At 45.9% G+C, this 25868-nt stretch overlaps 2 protein-coding genes across 7 annotated transcripts in view; both read right to left on the reverse strand.

The window, feature by feature from the left end:
• The window catches only part of MFN2 (mitofusin 2), an 85472-nt gene extending 81174 nt beyond the window's left edge, over positions 1-4298 (reverse strand). For 4 of the 6 annotated variants that reach the window (XR_012930833.1, XM_076056302.1, XM_076056300.1 and 1 more), the window contains exons 1-3: positions 4158-4298; positions 2795-3368; positions 469-604 (exon numbers count right to left, since the gene is read on the reverse strand). Coding sequence is in view for 3 of the 6 variants with exons in the window: in XM_076056302.1 (XP_075912417.1) it covers positions 469-604; positions 2795-3116 (458 nt within the window). In the remaining 3 variants the exon portion in view is untranslated. The remainder of the gene's footprint in view (positions 1-468; positions 605-2794; positions 3369-4157) is intronic. The other 2 variants (XR_012930835.1, XR_012930834.1) reach the window with 2 other exon arrangements.
• Positions 4299-15812: 11514 nt separating this feature from the next.
• The window catches only part of LOC116958284 (uncharacterized), a 60352-nt gene continuing 50296 nt past the window's right edge, over positions 15813-25868 (reverse strand). The window contains exon 8 of the mRNA XM_076056431.1: positions 15813-18237. The gene's annotated coding sequence lies outside the window, so the exon portion shown is untranslated. The remainder of the gene's footprint in view (positions 18238-25868) is intronic.

Genomic DNA, 25868 nt, shown 5'->3' on the forward strand with positions numbered 1-25868 from the left:
AGTGAGCGAGCGAGTGAGTGAGTGGTGAGTGAGCGAGTGAGCGAGTGAGTGAGTGAGTGAGTGGTGAGTGAGTGAGTGAGTGGTGAGTGAGTGAGTGAGTGGTGAGTGGGTGAGTGAGTGAGTGGTGAGTGAGTGAGTGGTGAGTGAGTGGTGAGTGTGTGAGTGAGTGGTGAGTGAGTGGTGAGTGAGTGAGTGAGTGGTGAGTGAGTGAGTGGTGAGTGGGTGAGTGAGTGGTGAGTGAGTGAGTGAGTGGTGAGTGAGTGGTGAGTGAGTGGTGAGTGAGTGGGTGAGTGAGTGAGTGAGTGGTGAGTGAGCGAGTGAGCGAGTGAGTGAGTGAGTGGTGAGTGAGTGAGTGGTGAGTGAGTGAGCGAGTGAGTGAGTGAGTGGTGAGTGAGTGAGTGGTGAGTGAGTGAGTGAGTGGTAAGTGAGTGAGTGGTGAGTGAGTGGTGAGTGGTGAGTGTCGCTCACCTGCCGAAGAAAGCCACCTTCATGTGCCTGCGTGCGAGCACGTCACCGATGCCGCTCACCCTCCCGGCGAATCCTCTCACCTCGTCGGCTTGCTCGGCGCTCACCAAGCCAGCGAGCTCAGCCTGGCGCTGCGTCTCTGTGGCGAGACGCGGTGAGAGAGACACGGGGAGACACGGGGAGAGAGACACGGGGAGAGAGACACGGGGAGAGAGACACGGGGAGACACGGGGAGAGAGACACGGGGAGAGAGACACGGGGAGACACGGTGAGAGAGACACGGTGAGACACGGGGAGACACGTGTCTCTCTCCCCGTGTCTCTCTCTCCCCCGTGTCTCCCTCTCCCCGTGTCTCCCTCTCCCCGTGTCTCTCCCTCCCCCCGTGTCTCCCTCTCCCAGTGTCTCTCCCTCCCCCCGTGTCTCTCTCCCCCGTGTCTCCCTCTCCCGGTGTCTCTCCCTCCCCTGTCTCTCTCTCCCCGTGTCTCTCTCTCCCCGTGTCTCTCTCCCCGTGTCTCTCCCTCCCCGTGTCTCTCTCTCCCCGTGTCTCTCTCTCCACGTGTCTCTCTCTCCCCGTGTCTCTCTCTCCCCATGTCTCTCCCTCCCCGTGTCTCTCTCTCCCCGTGTCTCTCTCCCCGTGTCTCTCCCTCCCCGTGTCTCTCTCTCCCCGTGTCTCTCCCCGTGTCCTCTCTCTCCCCGTGTCTCTCTCCCCGTGTCTCTCCCTCCCCGTGTCTCTCTCTCCCCGTGTCTCTCTCTCCACGTGTCTCTCTCTCCCCGTGTCTCTCTCTCCCCCATGTCTCTCCCTCCCCGTGTCTCTCTCTCCCCGTGTCTCTCTCCCCGTGTCTCTCCCTCCCCGTGTCTCTCTCTCCCCGTGTCTCTCCCCGTGTCTCTCCCCGTGTCTCCCCCGTGTCTCCCTCTCCCCGTGTCTCCCCCGTGTCTCCCCCGTCCCTCTCCCCCGTGTCTCCCCCCGTGTCTCCCCCGTGTCCCCCCCGTGTCTCCCTCTCCCCGTGTCTCCCCCGTGTCTCCCTCTCCCCCGTGTCCCCTCCATGTCTCCCTCTCCCCCGTGTCTCTCCCCGTGTCTCCCCCGTTCCCCCCCGTGTCTCCCTCTCCCCGTGTCTCCCCCGTGTCTCCCTCTCCCCGTGTCTCCCCCGTGTCTCCCCCGTTTCCCCCCCGTGTCTCCCTCTCCCCGTGTCTCCCCCCGTTTCCCCCCCGTGTCTCCCTCTCCCCCGTGTCTCCCCCGTGTCTCCCTCTCCCCCGTGTCTCTCCCCGTGTCTCCCCCGTTTCCCCCCCGTGTCTCCCTCTCCCCGTGTCTCCCCCGTGTCTCCCTCTCCCCCGTGTCTCCCCCCGTGTCTCCCCCGTGTCCCCCCCGTGTCTCCCTCTCCCGTGTCCCCTCCGTGTCTCCCTCTCCCCCGTGTCTCCCCCCATCGTCTAGGAAAGTCGAGCTCTCCCCCGTCTCCCTCTCCCCGTGTCTCCCCCCGTGTCTCCCCCGTGTCTCCCTCTCCCCCCGTGTCTCCCTCTCCCCGTGTCTCCCCCGTGTCTCCCCCGTCCCTCCCCCCGTGTCTCTCCCCCCGTGTCTCTCCCCCCGTGTCTCCCTCTCTCCCCGTGTCTCCCCCCGTCTCCCTCTCCCCGTGTCTCCCCCGTGTCTCTCCCCCCGTGTCTCTCCCCCCGTGTCTCCCCCCGTGTCTCCCTCTCCCCGTGTCTCCCTCTCCCCGTGTTTCCCTCTCCCAGTGTTTCCCCCGTGTCTCTCCCCGTGTCTCCCTCTCTCCCCGTGTCTCCCCCGTGTCTCCCTCTCCCCGTGTCTCCCCCGTGTCTCCCTCCCCCCGTGTCTCCCCCGTGTCTCTCCCCCGTGTCTCTCCCCCGTGTCTCCCTCTCCCCGTGTCTCTCCCCCCCGTGTCTCTCCCCCGTGTCTCTCCCCGTGTCTCCCTCTCCCCGTGTCTCCTCCGTGTCTCCCTCTATCCGTGTCTCCCCCGTGTCTCCCTCTCCCCGTGTCTCCCCCGTGTCTCCCCCGTCCCTCTCCCCGTGTCTCCCCCCGTGTCTCTCCCCGTGTCTCCCTCTCTCCCCGTGTCTCTCTCTCCCCGTGTCTCCCCCGTGTCTCTCCCCCCGTGTCTCTCCCCCCGTGTCTCCCCCCGTGTTTCCCTCTCCCAGTGTTTCCCCGTGTCTCTCCCCGTGTCTCCCTCTATCCGTGTCTCCCCCGTGTCTCCCTCTCCCCGTGTCTCCCCCGTGTCTCCCCCGTCCCTCTCCCCGTGTCTCTCCCCCGTGTCTCTCCCCGTGTCTCCCTCTCTCCCCGTGTCTCTCCCCCCGTGTCTCTCCCCGTGTCTCTCTCTCCCCCCACCGTCTAGGAAATTCGAGCTCTCTCCGATGTATGCGGCGAGCTGCTGGAAAATCCCGTTGATCTTGCGCTTGGCCGTCACGAAGTGCTTCAGCGGTGATGAGGACGACGCCGTGGTGGACAAGGCTGAGGACGACGCCGTGGTGGACAAGGCTGAGGACGACGCCGTGGTGGACAAGGCTGTGGACGACGCCGCCGCATCGCCCATCATCGCTCGTTTCTCTCCTCCACCGCCTCCAGCTCCTCCTTGCCCGCCCAGGACGCACGGCACGGATCCCCCGCTCGACACGGAGATGGAGCGAGAGAACGGAGCGCCGGAAGACATGGCGGGCGGATTGGGCTCACGGGAACGATGGACTCACGGGCTGATGGACTCACGGGAACGATGGACTCACGGGCTGATGGACTCACGGGCTGATGGACTCACGGGCTGATGGACTCACGGGAACGATGGACTCCCGGGAACGATGGAATCACGGGCTGATGGACTCACGGGCTGATGGACTCACGGGCTGATGGACTCACGGGAACGATGGAATCACGGGCTGATGGACTCACGGGCTGATGGACTCACGGGCTGATGGGGAGAGGAGGAGACAGGGAGGTGCAAAGAGCGATGGGCTGGTAAGCGACTGAGTTGCAAAGTGGTGGCTGCGAGATGTTGACTACCTCGCCTGGTGTACAGGAGGTCTTAGGTTCGATCCCGGACCCTGTGAGATGTTGACTACCTCCACATTTAGAATCAACGTCACCACGTGTCTAGAGTATTTGGCTGCCACTATAAATGTCCACGTGGTGATGATGATGATCTGAGTCACGTGGTGTGAGCTGCTGCCACTGTGATGATGATGTCCAAGTCGCTGGTGTCAACTACGATCAGTGGTGACCTTGCAGCTGTAACGTGAATATCGTTTAGTTTTAGTCTCTGTGGGTCTCAGTGAGTATGGGTCACCTCACCCCCCTCACCACCACCCTCACCACCCCTCACCCCTCACCACCACCCTCACCCTCACCACCCCCCTCACCACCACCCTCACCACCACCACCCTCACCACCACCCTCACCCTCACCACCCCCCTCACCACCACCCTCACCACCCCCCTCACCACCCTCACCCCTCACCACCCTCACCACCACCCTCACCACCACCACCCTCACCACCACCCTCACCCTCACCACCCTCACCACCACCCTCACCACCCCCCTCACCACCACCCTCACCACCCCCCCTCACCACCCTCACCCCTCACCACCCTCACCCTCACCACCCTCACCACCACACCCCTCACCCTCACCACCCTCACCCTCACCACCCTCACCCTCACCCCCTCACCACCCCCCTCACCCCCCTCACCCCCCCCCTCACCCTTCACGCCTCCGCCAGGCCGCGTCCGCTCACGGGCGCCGCCATCGCTCGCAGCTGCCGCGTGACGTCAACGGGCGGGGGGATGACGTCAACGACGCCCCGGATTTGACGGCGCACGCGCCTCGAACGAGCGGATGACGTCATTTCCTGGAATGACGTCATCGGCTGATCTGACGTCATCGGGGCTTCGGATTAGACGGGCGGCGCCTTGAACGAGTCGTTGACGTCACCGCGGCCTCACAAATAACGGCACGTGATTGGAAAGAGGTGATGACGTCATCGAACGGTGATGACGTCTCTCTAAGCACGTGAACTCGGGTCTCCGCTGATTTACAAACCTTCAAAATCCCCTACTGCCGTACACAAACAAGGCGGAGTTTCGGTTTTTAGTTTTATTTATTTAGGTTGTAGCCACCGTGAGCCATTCGGCTCTTTAATCGAGTGCAACCGCGACAAGCAAAACAAAAACACGAACAATAAAAAGGTATTCTTAGCTCTTTCGGTAAAGTCGCCACGTTGAAGGGAAACAATAAAATAATAATATATATAAACCAACAAAATAATAAAATATATGTAAAACTATAAAATAATTCAAATATATAAAGCAATAAAATAATAAACTATATAAATCGATAAAATAATAAAATATATATAGCAATAAAATAAAAATATATAAACAATAAAATTATATATTAAACAATAAAATAATCAAATATATAAAGCGATCAAATAATATATATAAAAACAAAATAATAAAATATATGTAAAACTATAAAATAATTAAAATATATAAAACAATAAAATAATAACAATATATAAAGCAATAAAATAATAATATATAAAACAATAAAATTATATATAAAACAATAAAATTATATATAAAACAATAAAATTATATATAAAACAATAAAATAATAAATCTAAAAAATAAAATAAAAAAATATATTAAACAATAAAATAATGATATATAAACCAATAAAATAATAAAATATATAAAACAATAAAACGATATATACAAACAAAATAATAAAATATATGTAAAACTATAAATAATTAAAATATATAAAACAATAAAATAATAACAATATATAAAGCAATAAAATAGTAATATATAAAACAATAAAATAAAAAAATATATAAAACAATAAAATTATATATAAAACAATAAAATAATATATAAAACAATAAAATAATAATATATAAAACGATAAAATAATAAAATATATACCAACAATAAAATAATAATATATGAAACAATAAAATAATAATAAAATATATAAAACAATAAAAATTCTCACGACGTTTCGACCATAACACAAACGGTCGTCATCAGGTGTGAAAACCAACGGCAAGAACATTTGAAAGAAGTGGCGGTTTGTATTTATCTATTTATTTATAAACGGTGTGCGTGTTTATTTATTAAAAGGTGTTTCTATTTGTTTAATTTATTTCTAAAAAAAGGTTATTTGTAAGCCATCTGGCTACCGTGAGAGATTCGTTCACGAGGCTATCCACATATACAAGCACAGAGAGAATTTATAACCGAGAGGATGGATTCTGGGCTTAGCAATCATTGGAAGGATTTGATGAACCATTTCGGGTCTTAATTGATTGTTCACGCTTACGGTGGCTTTCAGACAGCATACATTAAATTTTCGTCTCCCCCCCTCCTCTGTTCAGAACATAGATGGACTAGTCCTTCTAAACAAATACACCGTTTAAAAATAAATAAATTAATTCATGCGAACCGCCACACCTGATGAAGGCCGCTTGTGTTGTGGCCGAAACGTCGTGGATTTTTGTTATTTTTTTTTTACCTACGTGGTGACTTTACCGAATAGAACCAAAGAGTATTACTGTAAGTTGTCTTGTGGTGGTTGTTGTGGTTGTTGTGGTTGTTGTTGTTTGACTTTGCATCCCACTGGGATTTATCGCACACAGCACTGGTGGTGTATGGCGCCTTTTTTTCAGGAATATTTTTGCTGGGTTTTATTTTTTGGCATGGAATTTCTGTTTTGCACAAAGTCGCACAAAGTCACTTGAAGATTCATAATAAAAGTTTTTGTTGCGTTAGATGGCCGAGTTATTTATAAATGTGTCGTTACCCTCCACCACCCGACACGGCCAATCAGCACTACACTATACACTACACTATACACTACTACACTATACACTACACTAGTATACTACACTATACACTACACTATACACTACACTAGTATACTACACTACACACTACACTATACACTACACTATATAATACACTATACACTACACTATACACTACACTATATACTACACTATACACTACACTACACACTACTCTATACACTACACTATACACTACAGTTTAACACGTAGGCTTTCGCGACCAATACTATTCATAATAAAGGTTTTTGTTGCGTTAGATGGCCGCGTTATTTATAAATGTGTCGTTACCCTCCACCACCCGACACGGCCAATCAGCAAAAAAAAGTGTCACGTTGACAAAAGACAAAAATAGTTCACTACTTTAGCCCATTACACTACTATACACTACACTATACACTACACTACTACACTATACTCTACACTACACACTACACTATACACTACACACTACTACACTACACTATACACTACACTACACTCTACACTACACACAACACTATACACTACTACACTATACACTACTACACTATACACTACTACACTATACACTACTACACTATACACTACACTACTACACTATACACTACACTCTACACTACACTCTACACTATACACTACTACACTGTACACTACTACACTATACACTACTACACTATACACTACACACTACATACTACACTATACACTACACTCTACACTATACACTACATACTACACTATACACTACACTGTACACTACTACACTACTACACTATACACTACACACTACATACTACACTATACACTACACACTACACTACGTTATACACTACTACACTATACACTACTACACTATACACTACTACACTATACACTACACTCTACACTACACTAGTATACTACACTATACACTACACTATACACTACTACACTACACTCTACACTATACACTACACTACTACACTAGTATACTACACTATAGACTACACTATACACTATACACTACACTATACACTACTACACTATACACTACTACACTATACACTACTACACTATACACTACTCTATACACTACACTATACACTACACTATATAATACACTATACACTACTATACACTACACTATACACTACAGTTTAACACGTAGGCTTTCGCGACCAATACTATTAATAATAAAGGTTTTTGTTGGGTTAGATGGCCACGTTATTTATAAATGTGTCGTTACCCTCCACCACCCGACACGGCCAATCAGCAAAAAAAGTGTCACGTTGACAAAAGACAAAAATAGTTCACTACTTTAGCCCACTACACTACTATACACTACACTATACACTACACTCTACACTACACTACTATACACTACACTATACACTACACTACACTCTACACTACACACTACACTATACACTACACTATACACTACTACACTACACACTACACTACACTATACACTACTACACTATACACTACTACACTATACACTACTACACTATACACTACTACACTATACACTACTACACTATACACTACTACACTATACACTACTACACTACACACTACACTACTACACTATACACTACACTACTATACACTACACTATACACTACTACACTACGCTATACACTACACTATACACTACTACACTGTACACTACTACACTACGCTATACACTACACTATACACTACTACACTATACACTACACTATATACTACACTATACACTACACTATATACTACACTATACACTACTACACTACACTATACACTACACTATACACTACTACACTATACACTACTATACTATACACTACACTAGTATACTACACTCTATACTACACTATACACTACACTATACACTACACTACACTATACACTACACTATACACTACACTACACTAGTATACTACACTATACACTACACTATACACTACACACTACTACACTATACACTACTACACTATACACTACACTATACACTACTACACTAGTATACTACACTATACACTACTACACTACACTATACACTACTACACTATACACTACACTATACACTACACTATACACTACACTATACACTACTACACTATACACTACTACACTATACACTACTACACTATACACTACTACACTATACACTACACTACACACTACTACACTATACACTACACTATACACTACTACACTACACTAGTATACTACACTATACACTACACTATACACTACACTACTACACTATACACTACACTATACACTACTACACTATACACTACACTATACACTACACACTACTACACTATACACTACACTATACACTACTACACTATACACTACACTATACACTACACTATACACTACACACTACTACACTATACACTACACTATACACTACTACACTATACACTACACTATACACTACTACACTATACACTACACTACACACTACACTATACACTACACTATACACTACACACTACTACACTATACACTACACTATACACTACACACTACACTATACACTACTACACTACACTATACACTACTACACTATACACTACACTATACACTACTACACTACACTATACACTACACTATACACTACTACACTACACTATACACTACACTACACACTACACTATACACTACACTATACACTACTACACTATACACTACACTATACACTACACACTACTACACTATACACTACACTATACACTACTACACTATACACTACACTATACACTACTACACTATACACTACACTACACACTACACTATACACTACACTATACACTACACACTACTACACTATACACTACACTATACACTACACACTACACTATACACTACTACACTACACTATACACTACTACACTATACACTACACTATACACTACTACACTACACTATACACTACACTATACACTACTACACTACACTATACACTACACTACACACTACACTATACACTACTACACTATACACTACAGTTTAAATAGTTCACTACTTCAGCCCCAGCGGTGTGCTGAAGAGTGAATCCGCGACATGAACGCTGTAAGATGTTGGCCTTGTCCATGTTGTGTTCGTGCTTGTCGCCGTTGCATTCGATTCAAGAGGCGAATGCCTCGCGGGGCTATAACCAAAACAATTAACCCTCGTCATGACCGGCACGCGCTCGTCAGCACGGAGGGGATGACGTCATGCAATCTCTCGCGTCCCGGAGCGATGACGTCACCCACCATCGATCGCGGCGGTCGCAGCGGCGGGGGTGGTGGTGGTGGGAGGAGGGATGACGTCATGCGAAGTTGAGCTTGCCACTTCCGTTGATGTCTGCCGAGTGACGCCTCAGTCAGCGAACTCTGTGCAGCTACTACACTATACACTACACTATACACTACACTCTACACTACACTATACACTACACTATACACTACTACACTAGTATACTACACTATACACTACTACACTACACTATACACTACTACACTATACACTACACTATACACTACACTATACACTACACTATACACTACTACACTATACACTACTACACTATACACTACTACACTATACACTACTACACTATACACTACACTACACACTACTACACTATACACTACACTATACACTACTACACTACACTAGTATACTACACTATACACTACACTATACACTACACTACTACACTATACACTACACTATACACTACTACACTATACACTACACTATACACTACACACTACTACACTATACACTACACTATACACTACTACACTATACACTACACTATACACTACACTATACACTACACTATACACTACACACTACTACACTATACACTACACTATACACTACTACACTATACACTACACTATACACTACTACACTATACACTACACTACACACTACACTATACACTACACTATACACTACACACTACTACACTATACACTACACTATACACTACACACTACACTATACACTACTACACTACACTATACACTACTACACTATACACTACACTATACACTACTACACTACACTATACACTACACTATACACTACTACACTACACTATACACTACACTACACACTACACTATACACTACACTATACACTACTACACTATACACTACACTATACACTACACTATACACTACACACTACTACACTATACACTACACTATACACTACTACACTATACACTACACTATACACTACTACACTATACACTACACTACACACTACACTATACACTACACTATACACTACACACTACTACACTATACACTACACTATACACTACACACTACACTATACACTACTACACTACACTATACACTACTACACTATACACTACACTATACACTACTACACTACACTATACACTACACTATACACTACTACACTACACTATACACTACACTACACACTACACTATACACTACTACACTATACACTACAGTTTAAATAGTTCACTACTTCAGCCCCAGCGGTGTGCTGAAGAGTGAATCCGCGACATGAACGCTGTAAGATGTTGGCCTTGTCCATGTTGTGTTCGTGCTTGTCGCCGTTGCATTCGATTCAAGAGGCGAATGCCTCGCGGGGCTATAACCAAAACAATTAACCCTCGTCATGACCGGCACGCGCTCGTCAGCACGGAGGGGATGACGTCATGCAATCTCTCGCGTCCCGGAGCGATGACGTCACCCACCATCGATCGCGGCGGTCGCAGCGGCGGGGGTGGTGGTGGTGGGAGGAGGGATGACGTCATGCGAAGTTGAGCTTGCCACTTCCGTTGATGTCTGCCGAGTGACGCCTCAGTCAGCGAACTCTGTGCAGCTACTACACTATACACTACACTATACACTACACTCTACACTACACTATACACTACACTACACTCTACACTATACACTACTACACTACACTGTACACTACTACACTACACACTACATACTACACTACACACTACACTACTATACACTACACTATACACTACTACACTACACTATACACTACTACACTATACACTACACTATACACTACTACACTATACACTACACTATACACTACTACACTATACACTACTACACTATACACTACACTACTACACTATACACTACACTATACACTACACTACTATACTATACACTACACTATACACTACTACACTATACACTACTATACTATACACTACACTATACACTAGTACACTACTACACTATACACTACATACTACACTATACACTACACTATACACTACTATACACTACACTATACACTACACTATACACTACTACACTATACACTATACACTACACTATACACTACACTATACACTACACTATACACTACTACACTATACACTACACTATACACTACTACACTATACACTACTACACTATACACTACACTATACACTACTACACTATACACTACACTATACACTACACTATACACTACTACACTATACACTACTACACTATACACTACACTATACACTACTACACTATACACTACTACACTATACACTACTACACTATACACTACTACACTATACACTACTACACTATACACTACTACACTATACACTACTACACTATACACTACTACACTATACACTACACTATACACTACTACACTATACACTACTACACTATACACTACACTATACACTACTACACTATACACTACTACACTATACACTACACTACTACACTACACTATACACTACACTATACACTACTACACTACACTATACACTACACTATACACTACTACACTATACACTACTACACTATACACTACTACACTCTACACTACACTATACACTACTACACTATACACTACTACACTATACACTACTACACTATACACTATACACTACTACACTATACACTACACTATACACTACTACACTATACACTACACTACTACACTACACTACTACACTACACTATACACTACACTATACACTACTACACTATACACTACTACACTATACACTACTACACTATACACTACTACACTATACACTACTACACTATACACTACTACACTATACACTACTACACTATACACTACTACACTATACACTACTACACTATACACTACACTATACACTACTACACTATACACTACTACACTATACACTACTACACTATACACTACTACACTATACACTACACTATACACTACTACACTATACACTACACTACTACACTACACTATACACTACTACACTACTACACTATACACTACTACACTATACACTACACTATACACTACACTATACACTACTACACTATACACTACTACACTATACACTACTACACTATACACTACACTATACACTACTACACTATACACTACTACACTATACACTACTACACTACACTATACACTACTACACTACACTATACACTACACTACACACTACACTATACACTACACTATACACTACTACACTATACACTACTACACTATACACTACTACACTACACTATACACTACACTATACACTACTACACTATACACTACACTATACACTACTACACTATACACTACACTATACACTACTACACTATACACTACTACACTATACACTACACTATTACACTATACACTACTACACTATACACTACTACACTATACACTACACTATACACTACTACACTATACACTACTACACTATACACTACACTATACACTACTACACTATACACTACACTATACACTACTACACTATACACTACTACACTATACACTACTACACTATACACTACTACACTATACACTACACTATACACTACTACACTACTACACTACACTATACACTACTACACTATACACTACTACACTATACACTACTACACTATACACTACTACACTATACACTACTACACTATACACTACTACACTATACACTACTACACTATACACTGCTACACTATACACTACTACACTATACACTACTACACTATACACTACTACACTATACACTACTATACACTACTACACTATACACTACTACACTATACACTACACTATACACTACTACACTATACACTACTACACTATACACTACACTATACACTACTACACTATACACTACTACACTATACACTACTACACTATACACTACACTATACACTACTACAATATACACTACTACACTACACTATACACTACACTATACACTACTACACTATACACTACTACACTACTACACTATACACTACACTATACACTACACTATACACTACACTATACACTACACTATACACTACTACACTATACACTACTACACTATACACTACACTATACACTACTACACTATACACTACAAAGTCGCCACCACGCTCGGCCAATCCACGTCAAGGGGGGGTTTCCCCCCCCTCCTCATCCAGATTCCCCCCCCTAACGAGGTCGCTGGTGCCAGATCAGAGGTTTATTTACCTCCATGCAAGGGATACTTTAGCAGTGATAGTTGTCAGATCAGAGGTTTTTTTTTACTCCATACAAAGGATTTTTGCGGTGATAGTTGTCAGATCAGAGGTTATTTTAACCTCCATGCAAAGGATATTTCTGCAGTGATAGTTGCCAGATCAGAGGTTTTTTTACCTCCATACAAATGATTTTTGCAGTGATAGTTGCCAGATCAGAGGTTTGTTTACCTCCATACAAAGGATTTTTGCGGTGATAGTTGCCAGATCAGAGGTTTTTTTACCTCCATACAAAGGATTTTTTGTAGTGATAGTTGCCAGATCAGAGGTTATTTTAACCTCCATACAAATGATAATTTAGCGGTGATAGTTGCCAGATCAGAGGTTATTTTAACCTCCATACAAATGATAATTTAGCGGTGATAGTTGCCAGATCAGAGGTTATTTTAACCTCCATACAAATGATAATTTAGTGGTGATAGTTGCCAGATCAGAGGTTATTTTAACCTCCATGCAAAGGATATTTCTGCAGTGATAGTTGTCAGATCGGAGGTTTGTTTACCTCCATACAAAGGATATTTTGCAGTGATAGTTGTCAGATCAGAGGTTTTTTACCTCCATACAAAGGGTATTTTGCAGTGATAGTTGCCAGATCAGAGGTTTTTTAAACTCATACAAAGGATATTTTTGCAGTGGTAGTTTTTTCAGTGGTAGTTGCACTCAACCACCCACCCACTCACCCACCCACCCACCCACTCACCCACCCACCCACCCACTCACCCACCCACCCACTCACCCACCCACCCACTCACCCACCCACCCACTCACCCACCCACCCACCCACTCACCCACCCACCCACTCACCCACCCACCCACCCACTCACCCACCCACCCACTCACCCACTCACCACCCACCCACCCACTCACCCACCCCACCCACCCACCACCCACCCACCCACCACCCACCCACTCACCCACCCACCCACCCACCCACCACCCACCCACCCACTCACACTCACCCCCACCCACCCACCCACCCACCCACTCACTCACTCCCACCCACCCACCCACCACCCACCCACTCACCCACACCCCACCCACTCACCCACCCACCCTCACCCACTCACTCACCCCACCCACCCACTCACTCACCCACCCACTCACCCACCCACTCACCCACCCACTCACCACCCACCCACTCACCACCCACCCACTCACCCACCCCCACTCACTCACCCACCCACTCACTCACCACCCACTCACCACACTCACCCACCCACTCACCCACTCACCCACTCACTCACTCCACCCACCCCACTCACTCACTCACCCACTCACACTCACTCACTCACTCACCCAACCACCCACTCACTCACCCCTCACCCACCCACTCACTCACCACCCACCCACTCTCAGCCACTCACCCACTCACTCACACACCACTCAGCCACCACTCACCCACCCACTCACTCACCCACCCACTCACTCACACCACTCACCCACCCACTCACTCACTCACTCACTCACTCACCCACCCACTCACACCCACACTCACCACTCACCACCCACTCACCCACTCACCCACTCACTCACTCACTCACCCCACTCCACCCACTCACTCACTCACTACCACTCACCCACCCACTCACCCACTCACCCACTCACCCACCCACTCACCCACTCACTCACCCACTCACCCACTCACTACCCACCCACTCACCCACCCTCACCCACTCACTTCACCCACTCACTCACTCACCCACCCACTCACCCACTCACCCACTCACTCACCCACTCACTCACATCACCACTCACTCACCCACTCACCACTCACCAAGCTCACCCACTCACTCACCCACCTCCACCCACCCACCCACTCACCCACTCACCCACCCACCCACTCACCACTCACCCACTCACCCACTCACTCACCCACCCACTCACCCACTCACCCACTCACTCAGCCACTCACTCACCCACCCACTCACCCACTCACTCACCCACCCACTCACCCACTCGCTCACCCACTCACCCACTCACCCACCCACCCACTCTATTTCTAAGTTCTGTCCATGAGTCGTAGTTTTTGAACTTTTAAGGCAAAATATTTTCCACCGAGTCGACAACAACAACGACGGTGATGTTGATGATCGTGATGATGATCGTGATGATCGTGGTGATTGTGGTGATGGTGGTGAGGGAGGGGGTGAGGCCTGGGTGAGGGAGTCGTGCCAAGCCAGAGGTTTTTAACCTCCAGATTCTCACCACCCCCACGCAGTGAGTGGTGCCAAGCCAGAGGTTTTTAACCTCCAGATTCCCACCACCCCCACAGAGTGGTGCCAAGCCAGAGGTTTTTAACCTCCAGATTCCCACCACCCCCACGCAGTGAGTGGTGCCAAGCCAGAGGTTTTTAACCTCCAGATTTTCACCACCCCCACGCAGTGAGTGGTGCCAAGCCAGAGGTTTTTAACCTCCAGATTGTCACCACCCCCACAGAGTGGTGCCAAGCCAGAGGTTTTTAACCTCCAGATTCCCACCACCCCCACGCAGTGAGTGGTGCCAAGCCAGAGGTTTTTAACCTCCAGATTCTCACTACCCCCACGCAGTGAATGGTGCCAAGTCAGAGGTTTTTAACCTCCAGATTGTCACCACCCCCACGCAGTGAGTGGTGCCAAGCCAGAGGTTTTTAACCTCCAGATTCTCACCACCCCCACGCAGTGAGTGGTGCCAAGCCAGAGGTCTTTAACCTCCAGATTGTCACCACCCCCACAGAGTGGTGCCAAGCCAGAGGTTTTTAACCTCCAGATTCCCACCACCCCCACGCAGTGAGTGGTGCCAAGCCAGAGGTTTTTAACCTCCAGATTGTCACCACCCCCACGCAGTGAGTGGTGCCAAGCCAGAGGTTTTTAACCTCCAGATTCTCACCACCCCCACAGAGTGGTGCCAAGCCAGAGGTCTTTAACCTCCAGATTCTCACCACCATCACCACGCAGTGAGTGGTGCCAAGCCAGAGGTTTTTAACCTCCAGATTCTCACCACCACCACGCAGTGAGTGGTGCCAAGCCAGAGGTTTATAACCTCCGGATTGTCACCACCCCCCACACAGTGAGTGGTGCCAAGCCAGAGGTTTTTAACCTCCAGATTCTCAATAATTGATAGACAAAAGTTTAACTTAATTTAAATACAATGCGAAAGTTTGAATTGAACCTCAACAACCACCACCAACAACCACCACCACCAACCACCACCAACAACAAACAACCACCACCACCACCAACCACCACCACCAATCAACAACAATCAACAACCGACCGACCGACGAGCGTCCAATAACAAAAGTTGATCCGGATATAAAATATCAATTAATAAACCTATCGATTAATTACAGATAACGAGCTACACCACGGTGAGAACGAGGGCCGCCCGTTCACCACCACAACCAACAACAACAACCACAACAACCACCTACAACAACAACCTACAACAACAACCTACAACAACCACCACCACAACCAACAACAACCACCACAACAACCACCTACAACAACAACCTACAACAACAACCACCACCACCACCACAACCAACAACAACCACCAACAACCACCTACAACCACCTACAACAACCAACAACCACCAACAACCACCTACAACAACCACCAACAACAACAACCAACAACAACCATCACCAACAACCACCACCACCAACAACCACCACCAACAACAACCACCACCACAACTAACCACCACCACCACCACCACCCACGTTGGGCTAAACTTAGGCCTAACGTTGACGCAACGTTGGGAACTGACGTTTGTACGACGTTGTGAACTAACGTTGACACGACGTTGGGAACTAACGTTGGCACGACGTTGGGAACTAACGTTGCTGGCCACCAACTTGATTCGTTTTGAGCTCACAACGAGCGGTAGTGGTGGTGGTAGTTGTGGTGGTTGTGGTAGTTGTGGTGGTAGTTGTGGTGGTTGTGGTGGTGGTGTAAGTTGTGGTGGTTGTTGTGGTGGTAGTTGTGGTGGTTGTGCAAGTTGTGGTGGTTGTTGTGGTGGTAGTTGTGGTGGTGGTAGTTGTGGTGGTGGTAGTTGTGGTGGTGGTAGTTGTGGTGGTTGTGGTGGCGGTAGTTGTGGTGGTTGTGGTGGTTGTGGTGGCTGTCGTGGTGGTTGTTGTCGTGGTGGTTGCTGTGGTGGTCGTTGTTGTGGTTGTTGTTGTTGTGATGGGGGTTGTTGTTGTTGTGATTGTTGTGGTTGTTGTTGTGATGGGGGTTGTTGTTGTTGTGGTTGTTGTGGTTGTTGTTGTTGTGATGGGGGTTGTTGTGATGGGGGTTGTTGTTGTGATGGGTGTTGTTGTGATGGGGGTTGTTGTTGTTGTGGTTGTTGTGGTGGTTGTTGTGATGGGGGTGGTTGTTGTTGTTGTTGTGATGGGGGTTGTTGTTGTTGTGGTTGTTGTTGTTGTGATGGGGGTTGTTGTTGTGGTGATTCTCCCCACGTGTTCCTGCCAGGGTAACAAAGCACCACAGAGACACCCTCAGCAGCAGCATGGCACAACAACATGATGGTGGTGGTGGTAGTGATGGTGGTGATGGTGGTGGTGATGGTGGTGGTGGTGATGGTGGTGGTGATGGTGGTGGTGGTGATGATGATGGTGGTGGTGGTGATGGTGGTAGTGATGGTGGTGGTGATGGTGGTGGTGATGATGGTGGTGGTGGTGGTGGTGATGATGGTGGTGATGGTGGTGATGGTGGTGGTGGTGATGGTGGTGGTGGTGATGTTGGTAGTGATGGTGGTGATGGTGGTGATGTTGGTAGTGATGGTGGTGGTGATGGTGGTGATGGTGGTGGTGGTGATGATGGTGATGTTGCAGCAGGAGAGGTGATGATGGTAGTGATGATGATGGTGATGATGATGGTGGTGATGGTGATGATGATGGTGGTGACGGTGATGATGCTGGTGATGATGATGATGTTGCAGCAGGAGAGGTGATGATGATGCTGGTGATGATGATGGTGATGATGGTGGTGATGTTGCAGCAGGAGAGGTGATGATGGTAGTGATGATGATGCTGGTGATGATGGTAGTGATGATGATGCTGGTGATGATGATGATGCTGGTGATGATGGTAGTGATGATGATGCTGGTGATGATGATGCTGGTGATGATGGAGATGATGATGCTGGTGATGATGATGATGCTGGTGATGATGGTAGTGATGATGGTGATGATGCTGGTGATGATGGTGGTGATGTTGCAGCAGGAGAGGTGATGATGATGCTGGTGATGATGATGGTAGTGATGATGATGACGATGATGTTGCAGCAGGAGAGGTGATGATGGTAGTGATGATGATGCTGGTGATGATGATGATGATGCTGGTGATGATGGTAGTGATGATGGTGATGATGCTGGTGATGATGGTGGTGATGTTGCAGCAGGAGAGGTGATGATGATGCTGGTGATGATGATGGTAGTGATGATGATGACGATGATGTTGCAGCAGGAGAGGTGATGATGGTAGTGATGATGATGCTGGTGATGATGATGATGCTGGTGATGATGGAGATGATGATGCTGGTGATGATGATGACGATGATGTTGCAGCAGGAGAGGTGAAGGCTTCTTCAAGGCATCCAGAAGGCCGCCGTGTGGCAGTGTCAGTGGGGAGTGAGTGAGTGGGTGTGTGTATGTGTGTATGTATGTTAGTGTGTGTGTTAGTGTGTGTATGTTAGTGTGTGTGTATGTTAGTGTGTGTGTGTGTGTGTTAGTGTGTGTATGTTAGTGTGTGTGTATGTTAGTGTGTGTTAGTGTATGTGTGTGTGTGTTAGTGTGTGTGTATGTTAGTGTGTGTGTATGTATGTGTGTGTTAGTGTGTGTGTATGTGTGTGTGTTGTCTGTGTGTATCTGTGTGTGTGTGTTAGTGTGTGTGTGTGTGTGTTAGTGTGTGTATGTGTGTATGTTAGCGTGTCTATGTGTGTGTTAGTGTGTGTGTATGTATGTGTGTGTTAGTGTGTGTGTATGTGTGTGTGTTGTCTGTGTGTATCTGTGTGTGTGTGTTAGTGTGTGTATGTGTGTGTCTGTGTGTGTCTGTGTTAGTGTGTGTATGTATGTGTTAGTGTGTGTTTTAGTGTGTGTGTGTTAGTGTGTGTATGTGTTAGTAGTGTAGCGGTTAGCGCTATGCTGCGCTATGAACCTGGCGACCCGGGTTCGATTCCTGCTCACGGCCAACACCGGTGACGATTATCTGAACCGGTCCCGGGCCTCCCCTAGGTCGACTCAGCCTCAAATGAGTACCTGGTGTAGCGGTGTGTAAACATTGCCATTAGGGAGACAAAGGCGGTCGGGCGTGGTGCTGGCCACCCACCCCCTCGTGTACCGTTCCGGCCTTCATAGGTGCTCGCTAACAGCACTTGCCCCTACAGTCTGTTAAGGCTATATGGGGGATCTTTGTTCTTTGTTATTGTGTGTTAGTGAGTGTGTGTGTTAGTGTGTATGTGTGTGTTAGTGTGTGTGTGTATGTTAGTGAGTGTGTGTGTTAGTGTGTATGTGTGTGTTAGTGGGTGTATGTTAGTGTGTGTGTATGTTATTGTGTGTTAGTGTGTGTGTGTGTATGTTAGTGAGTGTGTGTGTTAGTGTGTATGTGTGTGTTAGTGTGTGTTAGTGTGTGTATGTTAGTGTGTGTGTATGTTATTGTGTGTTAGTGAGTGTGTGTATGTTAGTGAGTGTGTGTGTTAGTGTGTGTTAGTGTGTGTATGTTAGTGTGTGTGTATGTTAGTGTGTGTGTATGTTAGTGTGTATGTGTGTGTTAGTGTGTGTGTGTATGTTAGTGAGTGTGTGTGTTAGTGTGTATGTGTGTGTTAGTGTGTGTTAGTGTGTTAGTGTGTGTGTATGTTAGTGTGTGTGTATGTTAGTGTGTGTGTATGTTAGTGTGTGTTAGTGTGTGTATGTTAGTGTGTGTATGTTAGTGTGTGTATGTGTTAGTGTGTTAGTGTATGTGTGTGTTAGTGTGTTAGTGTGTGTAAGTGTTAGTGTGTTAGTGTATGTGTGTGTATGTTAGTGTGTTAGTGTGTGTAAGTGTTAGTGTGTTAGTGTATGTCTGTGTGTGTGTGTGTTAGTGTGTGTATGCCAGGTTGGCACAGTAGGGGCACAGGTGGTGCATCAGCCACTCATCTCAGTCAGTCATCTCAGTCAGTCATCTCAGCCAGTCATCTCAGTCATCTCAGTCAGTCATCTCAGTCAGTCGACCCGTGGCACCTGCTGGGTCTGCCCCGTGACCTCCTGCCAGCGGGCGTTCGACACTTCACGTGGCCTCAGGGTGCACATAGCCTGGCACAAGCGTCGTGGTGACGTCACCGCCACTTAGTGGCGAATGGCGGTTGTTGTTGTGTGTTAGTGTGTGTGGGTGTGTGTATGTTAGTGTGTTAGTGTGTGTTAGTGTATGTTAGTGTGCGTGTATGTTAGTGTGTGTGTTAGTGTGTGTGTGTCTGTGTGTGAGTGTGTATGTGTGAGTGTGTATGTGTGAGTGTGTATGTGTGAGTGTGTATGTGTGAGTGTGTTAGTGAGTGTGTTAGTGAGTGTGTATGTGTGAGTGTGTATGTGTGAGTGTGTATGTGTGAGTGTGTATGTGTGAGTGTGTATGTGTGAGTGTGTTAGTGAGTGTGTTAGTGAGTGTGTATGTGTGAGTGTGTATGTGTGAGTGTGTATGTGTGAGTGTGTTAGTGAGTGTGTATGTGTGTGTGTTAGTGAGTGTGTTAGTGAGTGTGTATGTGTGAGTGTGTATGTGTGAGTGTGTATGTGTGAGTGTTAGTGAGTGTGTTAGTGAGTGTGTATGTGTGAGTGTGTATGTGTGAGTGTGTATGTGTGAGTGTGTTAGTGAGTGTGTATGTGTGAGTGTGTTAGTGAGTGTGTATGTGTGAGTGTGTTAGTGAGTGTGTATGTGTGAGTGTGTTAGTGAGTGTGTATGTGTGAGTGTGTTAGTGAGTGTGTTAGTGAGTGTGTTAGTGTATGTAAGTGCACGTGTATGTTAGTGTGTGTGTGTTAGTGTGTGTGTGTCTGTGTGTGAGTGTGTATGTGTGAGTGTGTATGTGTGAGTGTGTATGTGTGAGTGTGTATGTGTGAGTGTGTTAGTGAGTGTGTTAGTGAGTGTGTATGTGTGAGTGTGTATGTGTGAGTGTGTATGTGTGAGTGTGTTAGTGAGTGTGTATGTGTCTGTGTGTGAGTGTGTATGTGTGAGTGTGTTAGTGAGTGTGTATGTGTGTGTGTTAGTGAGTGTGTATGTGTGTGTGTTAGTGAGTGTGTATGTGTGAGTGTGTTAGTGAGTGTGTATGTGTGAGTGTGTATGTGTGTGTGTTAGTGTGTGTGTGTCTGTGTGTGAGTGTGTATGTGTGAGTGTGTTAGTGAGTGTGTATGTGTGAGTGTGTATGTGTGAGTGTGTATGTGTGAGTGTTAGTGAGTGTGTATGTGTGAGTGTGTATGTGTGAGTGTGTTAGTGAGTGTGTATGTGTGAGTGTGTATGTGTGAGTGTGTTAGTGAGTGTGTATGTATGTGTGAGTGTGTGTTAGTGAGTGTGTATGTGTGAGTGTGTATGTGTGAGTGTGTATGTGTGAGTGTGTTAGTGAGTGTGTATGTGTGAGTGTGTATGTGTGAGTGTGTATGTGTGAGTGTGTTAGTGAGTGTGTATGTGTGAGTGTGTTAGTGAGTGTGTATGTGTGAGTGTGTTAGTGAGTGTGTATGTGTGAGTGTGTTAGTGTGTATGTATGTGTGAGTGTGTTAGTGAGTGTGTATGTGTGAGTGTGTTAGTGAGTGTGTATGTGTGAGTGTGTTAGTGAGTGTGTATGTGTGAGTGTGTTAGTGTGTGAGTGTGTTAGTGTGTGAGTGTGTGTGTGTGAGTGTGTTAGTGTGTTAGTGAGTGTGTTAGTGAGTGTGTATGTGTGAGTGTGTATGTGTGAGTGTGTATGTGTGAGTGTGTTAGTGAGTGTGTATGTGTCTGTGTGTGAGTGTGTATGTGTGAGTGTGTTAGTGAGTGTGTATGTGTGTGTGTTAGTGAGTGTGTATGTGTGTGTGTTAGTGAGTGTGTATGTGTGAGTGTGTTAGTGAGTGTGTATGTGTGAGTGTGTATGTGTGTGTGTTAGTGTGTGTGTGTCTGTGTGTGAGTGTGTATGTGTGAGTGTGTTAGTGAGTGTGTATGTGTGAGTGTGTATGTGTGAGTGTGTATGTGTGAGTGTTAGTGAGTGTGTATGTGTGAGTGTGTATGTGTGAGTGTGTTAGTGAGTGTGTATGTGTGAGTGTGTATGTGTGAGTGTGTTAGTGAGTGTGTATGTATGTGTGAGTGTGTGTTAGTGAGTGTGTATGTGTGAGTGTGTATGTGTGAGTGTGTATGTGTGAGTGTGTTAGTGAGTGTGTATGTGTGAGTGTGTATGTGTGAGTGTGTATGTGTGAGTGTGTTAGTGAGTGTGTATGTGTGAGTGTGTTAGTGAGTGTGTATGTGTGAGTGTGTTAGTGAGTGTGTATGTGTGAGTGTGTTAGTGTGTATGTATGTGTGAGTGTGTTAGTGAGTGTGTATGTGTGAGTGTGTTAGTGAGTGTGTATGTGTGAGTGTGTTAGTGAGTGTGTATGTGTGAGTGTGTTAGTGTGTGAGTGTGTTAGTGTGTGTGTGTTAGTGTGTGTGTGTGTCTGTGTGTGAGTGTGTGTGTGTGAGTGTGTTAGTGAGTGTGTATGTGTGAGTGTGTTAGTGAGTGTATTAGTGAGTGTGTATGTGTGAGTGTGTTAGTGAGTGTGTATGTGTGAGTGTGTTAGTGAGTGTGTATGTGTGAGTGTGTTAGTGAGTGTGTATGTGTGAGTGTGTTAGTGAGTGTGTGTGTGTGAGTGTGTTAGTGAGTGTGTATGTGTGAGTGTGTTAGTGAGTGTGTTAGTGAGTGTGTATGTGTGAGTGTGTTAGTGAGTGTGTATGTGTGAGTGTGTTAGTGAGTGTGTATGTGTGAGTGTGTTAGTGAGTGTGTATGTGTGAGTGTGTTAGTGAGTGTGTATGTGTGAGTGTGTTAGTGAGTGTGTATGTGTGAGTGTGTTAGTGAGTGTGTATGTGTGAGTGTGTTAGTGAGTGTGTATGTGTGAGTGTGTATGTGTGAGTGTGTTAGTGAGTGTGTTAGTGAGTGTGTTAGTGAGTGTGTATGTGTGAGTGTGTATGTGTGAGTGTGTTAGTGAGTGTGTTAGTGAGTGTGTTAGTGAGTGTGTTAGTGAGTGTGTATGTGTGAGTGTGTATGTGTGAGTGTGTATGTGTGAGTGTGTTAGTGAGTGTGTATGTGTGAGTGTGTTAGTGAGTGTGTATGTGTGAGTGTGTTAGTGAGTGTGTATGTGTGAGTGTGTGTGTGAGTGTGTATGTGTGAGTGTGTTAGTGAGTGTGTATGTGTGAGTGTGTATGTGTGTGAGTGTGTATGTGTGAGTGTGTTAGTGAGTGTGTATGTGTGAGTGTGTTAGTGAGTGTGTATGTGTGAGTGTGTATGTGTGAGTGTTAGTGAGTGTGTTAGTGAGTGTGTATGTGTGAGTGTGTATGTGTGAGTGTGTATGTGTGAGTGTGTTAGTGAGTGTGTATGTGTGAGTGTGTATGTGTGAGTGTGTATGTGTGAGTGTGTTAGTGAGTGTGTATGTATGTGTGAGTGTGTTAGTGAGTGTGTATGTGTGAGTGTGTTAGTGAGTGTGTATGTGTGAGTGTGTTAGTGTGTATGTATGTGTGAGTGTGTTAGTGAGTGTGTTAGTGTGAGTGTATGTTAGTGTGTGTGTATTAGTGTGTGAGTGTGTATGTGTGAGTGTGTATGTGTGAGTATGTATGTGTGAGTGTGTATGTGTGAGTGTGTATGTGTGAGTGTGTATGTGTGAGTGTGTATGTGTGAGTGTGTATGTGTGAGTGTGTTAGTGAGTGTGTATGTGTGAGTGTGTTAGTGAGTGTGTATGTGTGAGTGTGTGTGTGAGTGTGTATGTGTGAGTGTGTTAGTGAGTGTGTTAGTGAGTGTGTATGTGTGAGTGTGTTAGTGAGTGTGTATGTGTGAGTGTGTGAGTGTGTTAGTGAGTGTGTATGTGTGAGTGTGTATGTGTGAGTGTGTTAGTGTGTGAGTGTGTATGTGTGAGTGTGTGAGTGTGTTAGTGAGTGTGTATGTGTGAGTGTGTATGTGTGAGTGTGTTAGTGTGTGAGTGTGTATGTGTGAGTGTGTGAGTGTGTTAGTGAGTGTGTATGTTAGTGTGTGTGTGTTAGTGTGTGAGTGTGTATGTGTGAGTGTGTGAGTGTGTTAGTGAGTGTGTATGTGTGAGTGTGTTAGTGTGTGTGTTAGTGTGTGAGTGTGTATGTGTGAGTGTGTGAGTGTGTTAGTGAGTGTGTTAGTGAGTGTGTTAGTGAGTGTGTATGTGAGAGTGTGTTAGTGAGTGTGTATGTGTGAGTGTGTTAGTGAGTGTGTTAGTGAGTGTGTTAGTGAGTGTGTTAGTGAGTGTGTATGTGTGAGTGTGTATGTGTGAGTGTGTTAGTGAGTGTGTATGTGTGAGTGTGTATGTGTGAGTGTGTGTTAGTGAGTGTGTATGTGTGAGTGTGTTAGTGAGTGTGTTAGTGAGTGTGTATGTGTGAGTGTGTTAGTGAGTGTGTATGTGTGAGTGTGTATGTGTGAGTGTGTTAGTGAGTGTGTATGTGTGAGTGAGTGTTAGTGAGTGTGTTAGTGAGTGTGTATGTGTGAGTGTGTGTTAGTGAGTGTGTATGTGTGAGTGTGTTAGTGAGTGTGTTAGTGAGTGTGTATGTGTTAGTGAGTGTGTTAGTGAGTGTGTATGTGTGTTAGTGAGTGTGTTAGTGAGTGTGTATGTGTGAGTGTGTTAGTGAGTGTGTTAGTGAGTGTGTATGTGTGTTAGTGAGTGTGTTAGTGAGTGTGTATGTGTGAGTGTGTTAGTGAGTGTGTATGTGTGAGTGTGTATGTGTGAGTGTGTTAGTGAGTGTGTATGTGTGTGTGTGTGTTAGTGAGTGTGTTAGTGAGTGTGTATGTGTGAGTGTGTGTTAGTGAGTGTGTATGTGTGAGTGTGTTAGTGAGTGTGTTAGTGAGTGTGTATGTGTTAGTGAGTGTGTTAGTGAGTGTGTATGTGTGTTAGTGAGTGTGTTAGTGA

The sequence above is a fragment of the Petromyzon marinus genome, chromosome 75 (genome assembly GCF_048934315.1).
Source record: "Petromyzon marinus isolate PM22_M1 ecotype Great Lakes invasive population chromosome 75, UKy_Petmar_22M1.pri1.0, whole genome shotgun sequence".
Classification (NCBI taxonomy): Eukaryota; Metazoa; Chordata; class Hyperoartia; order Petromyzontiformes; family Petromyzontidae; genus Petromyzon; species Petromyzon marinus.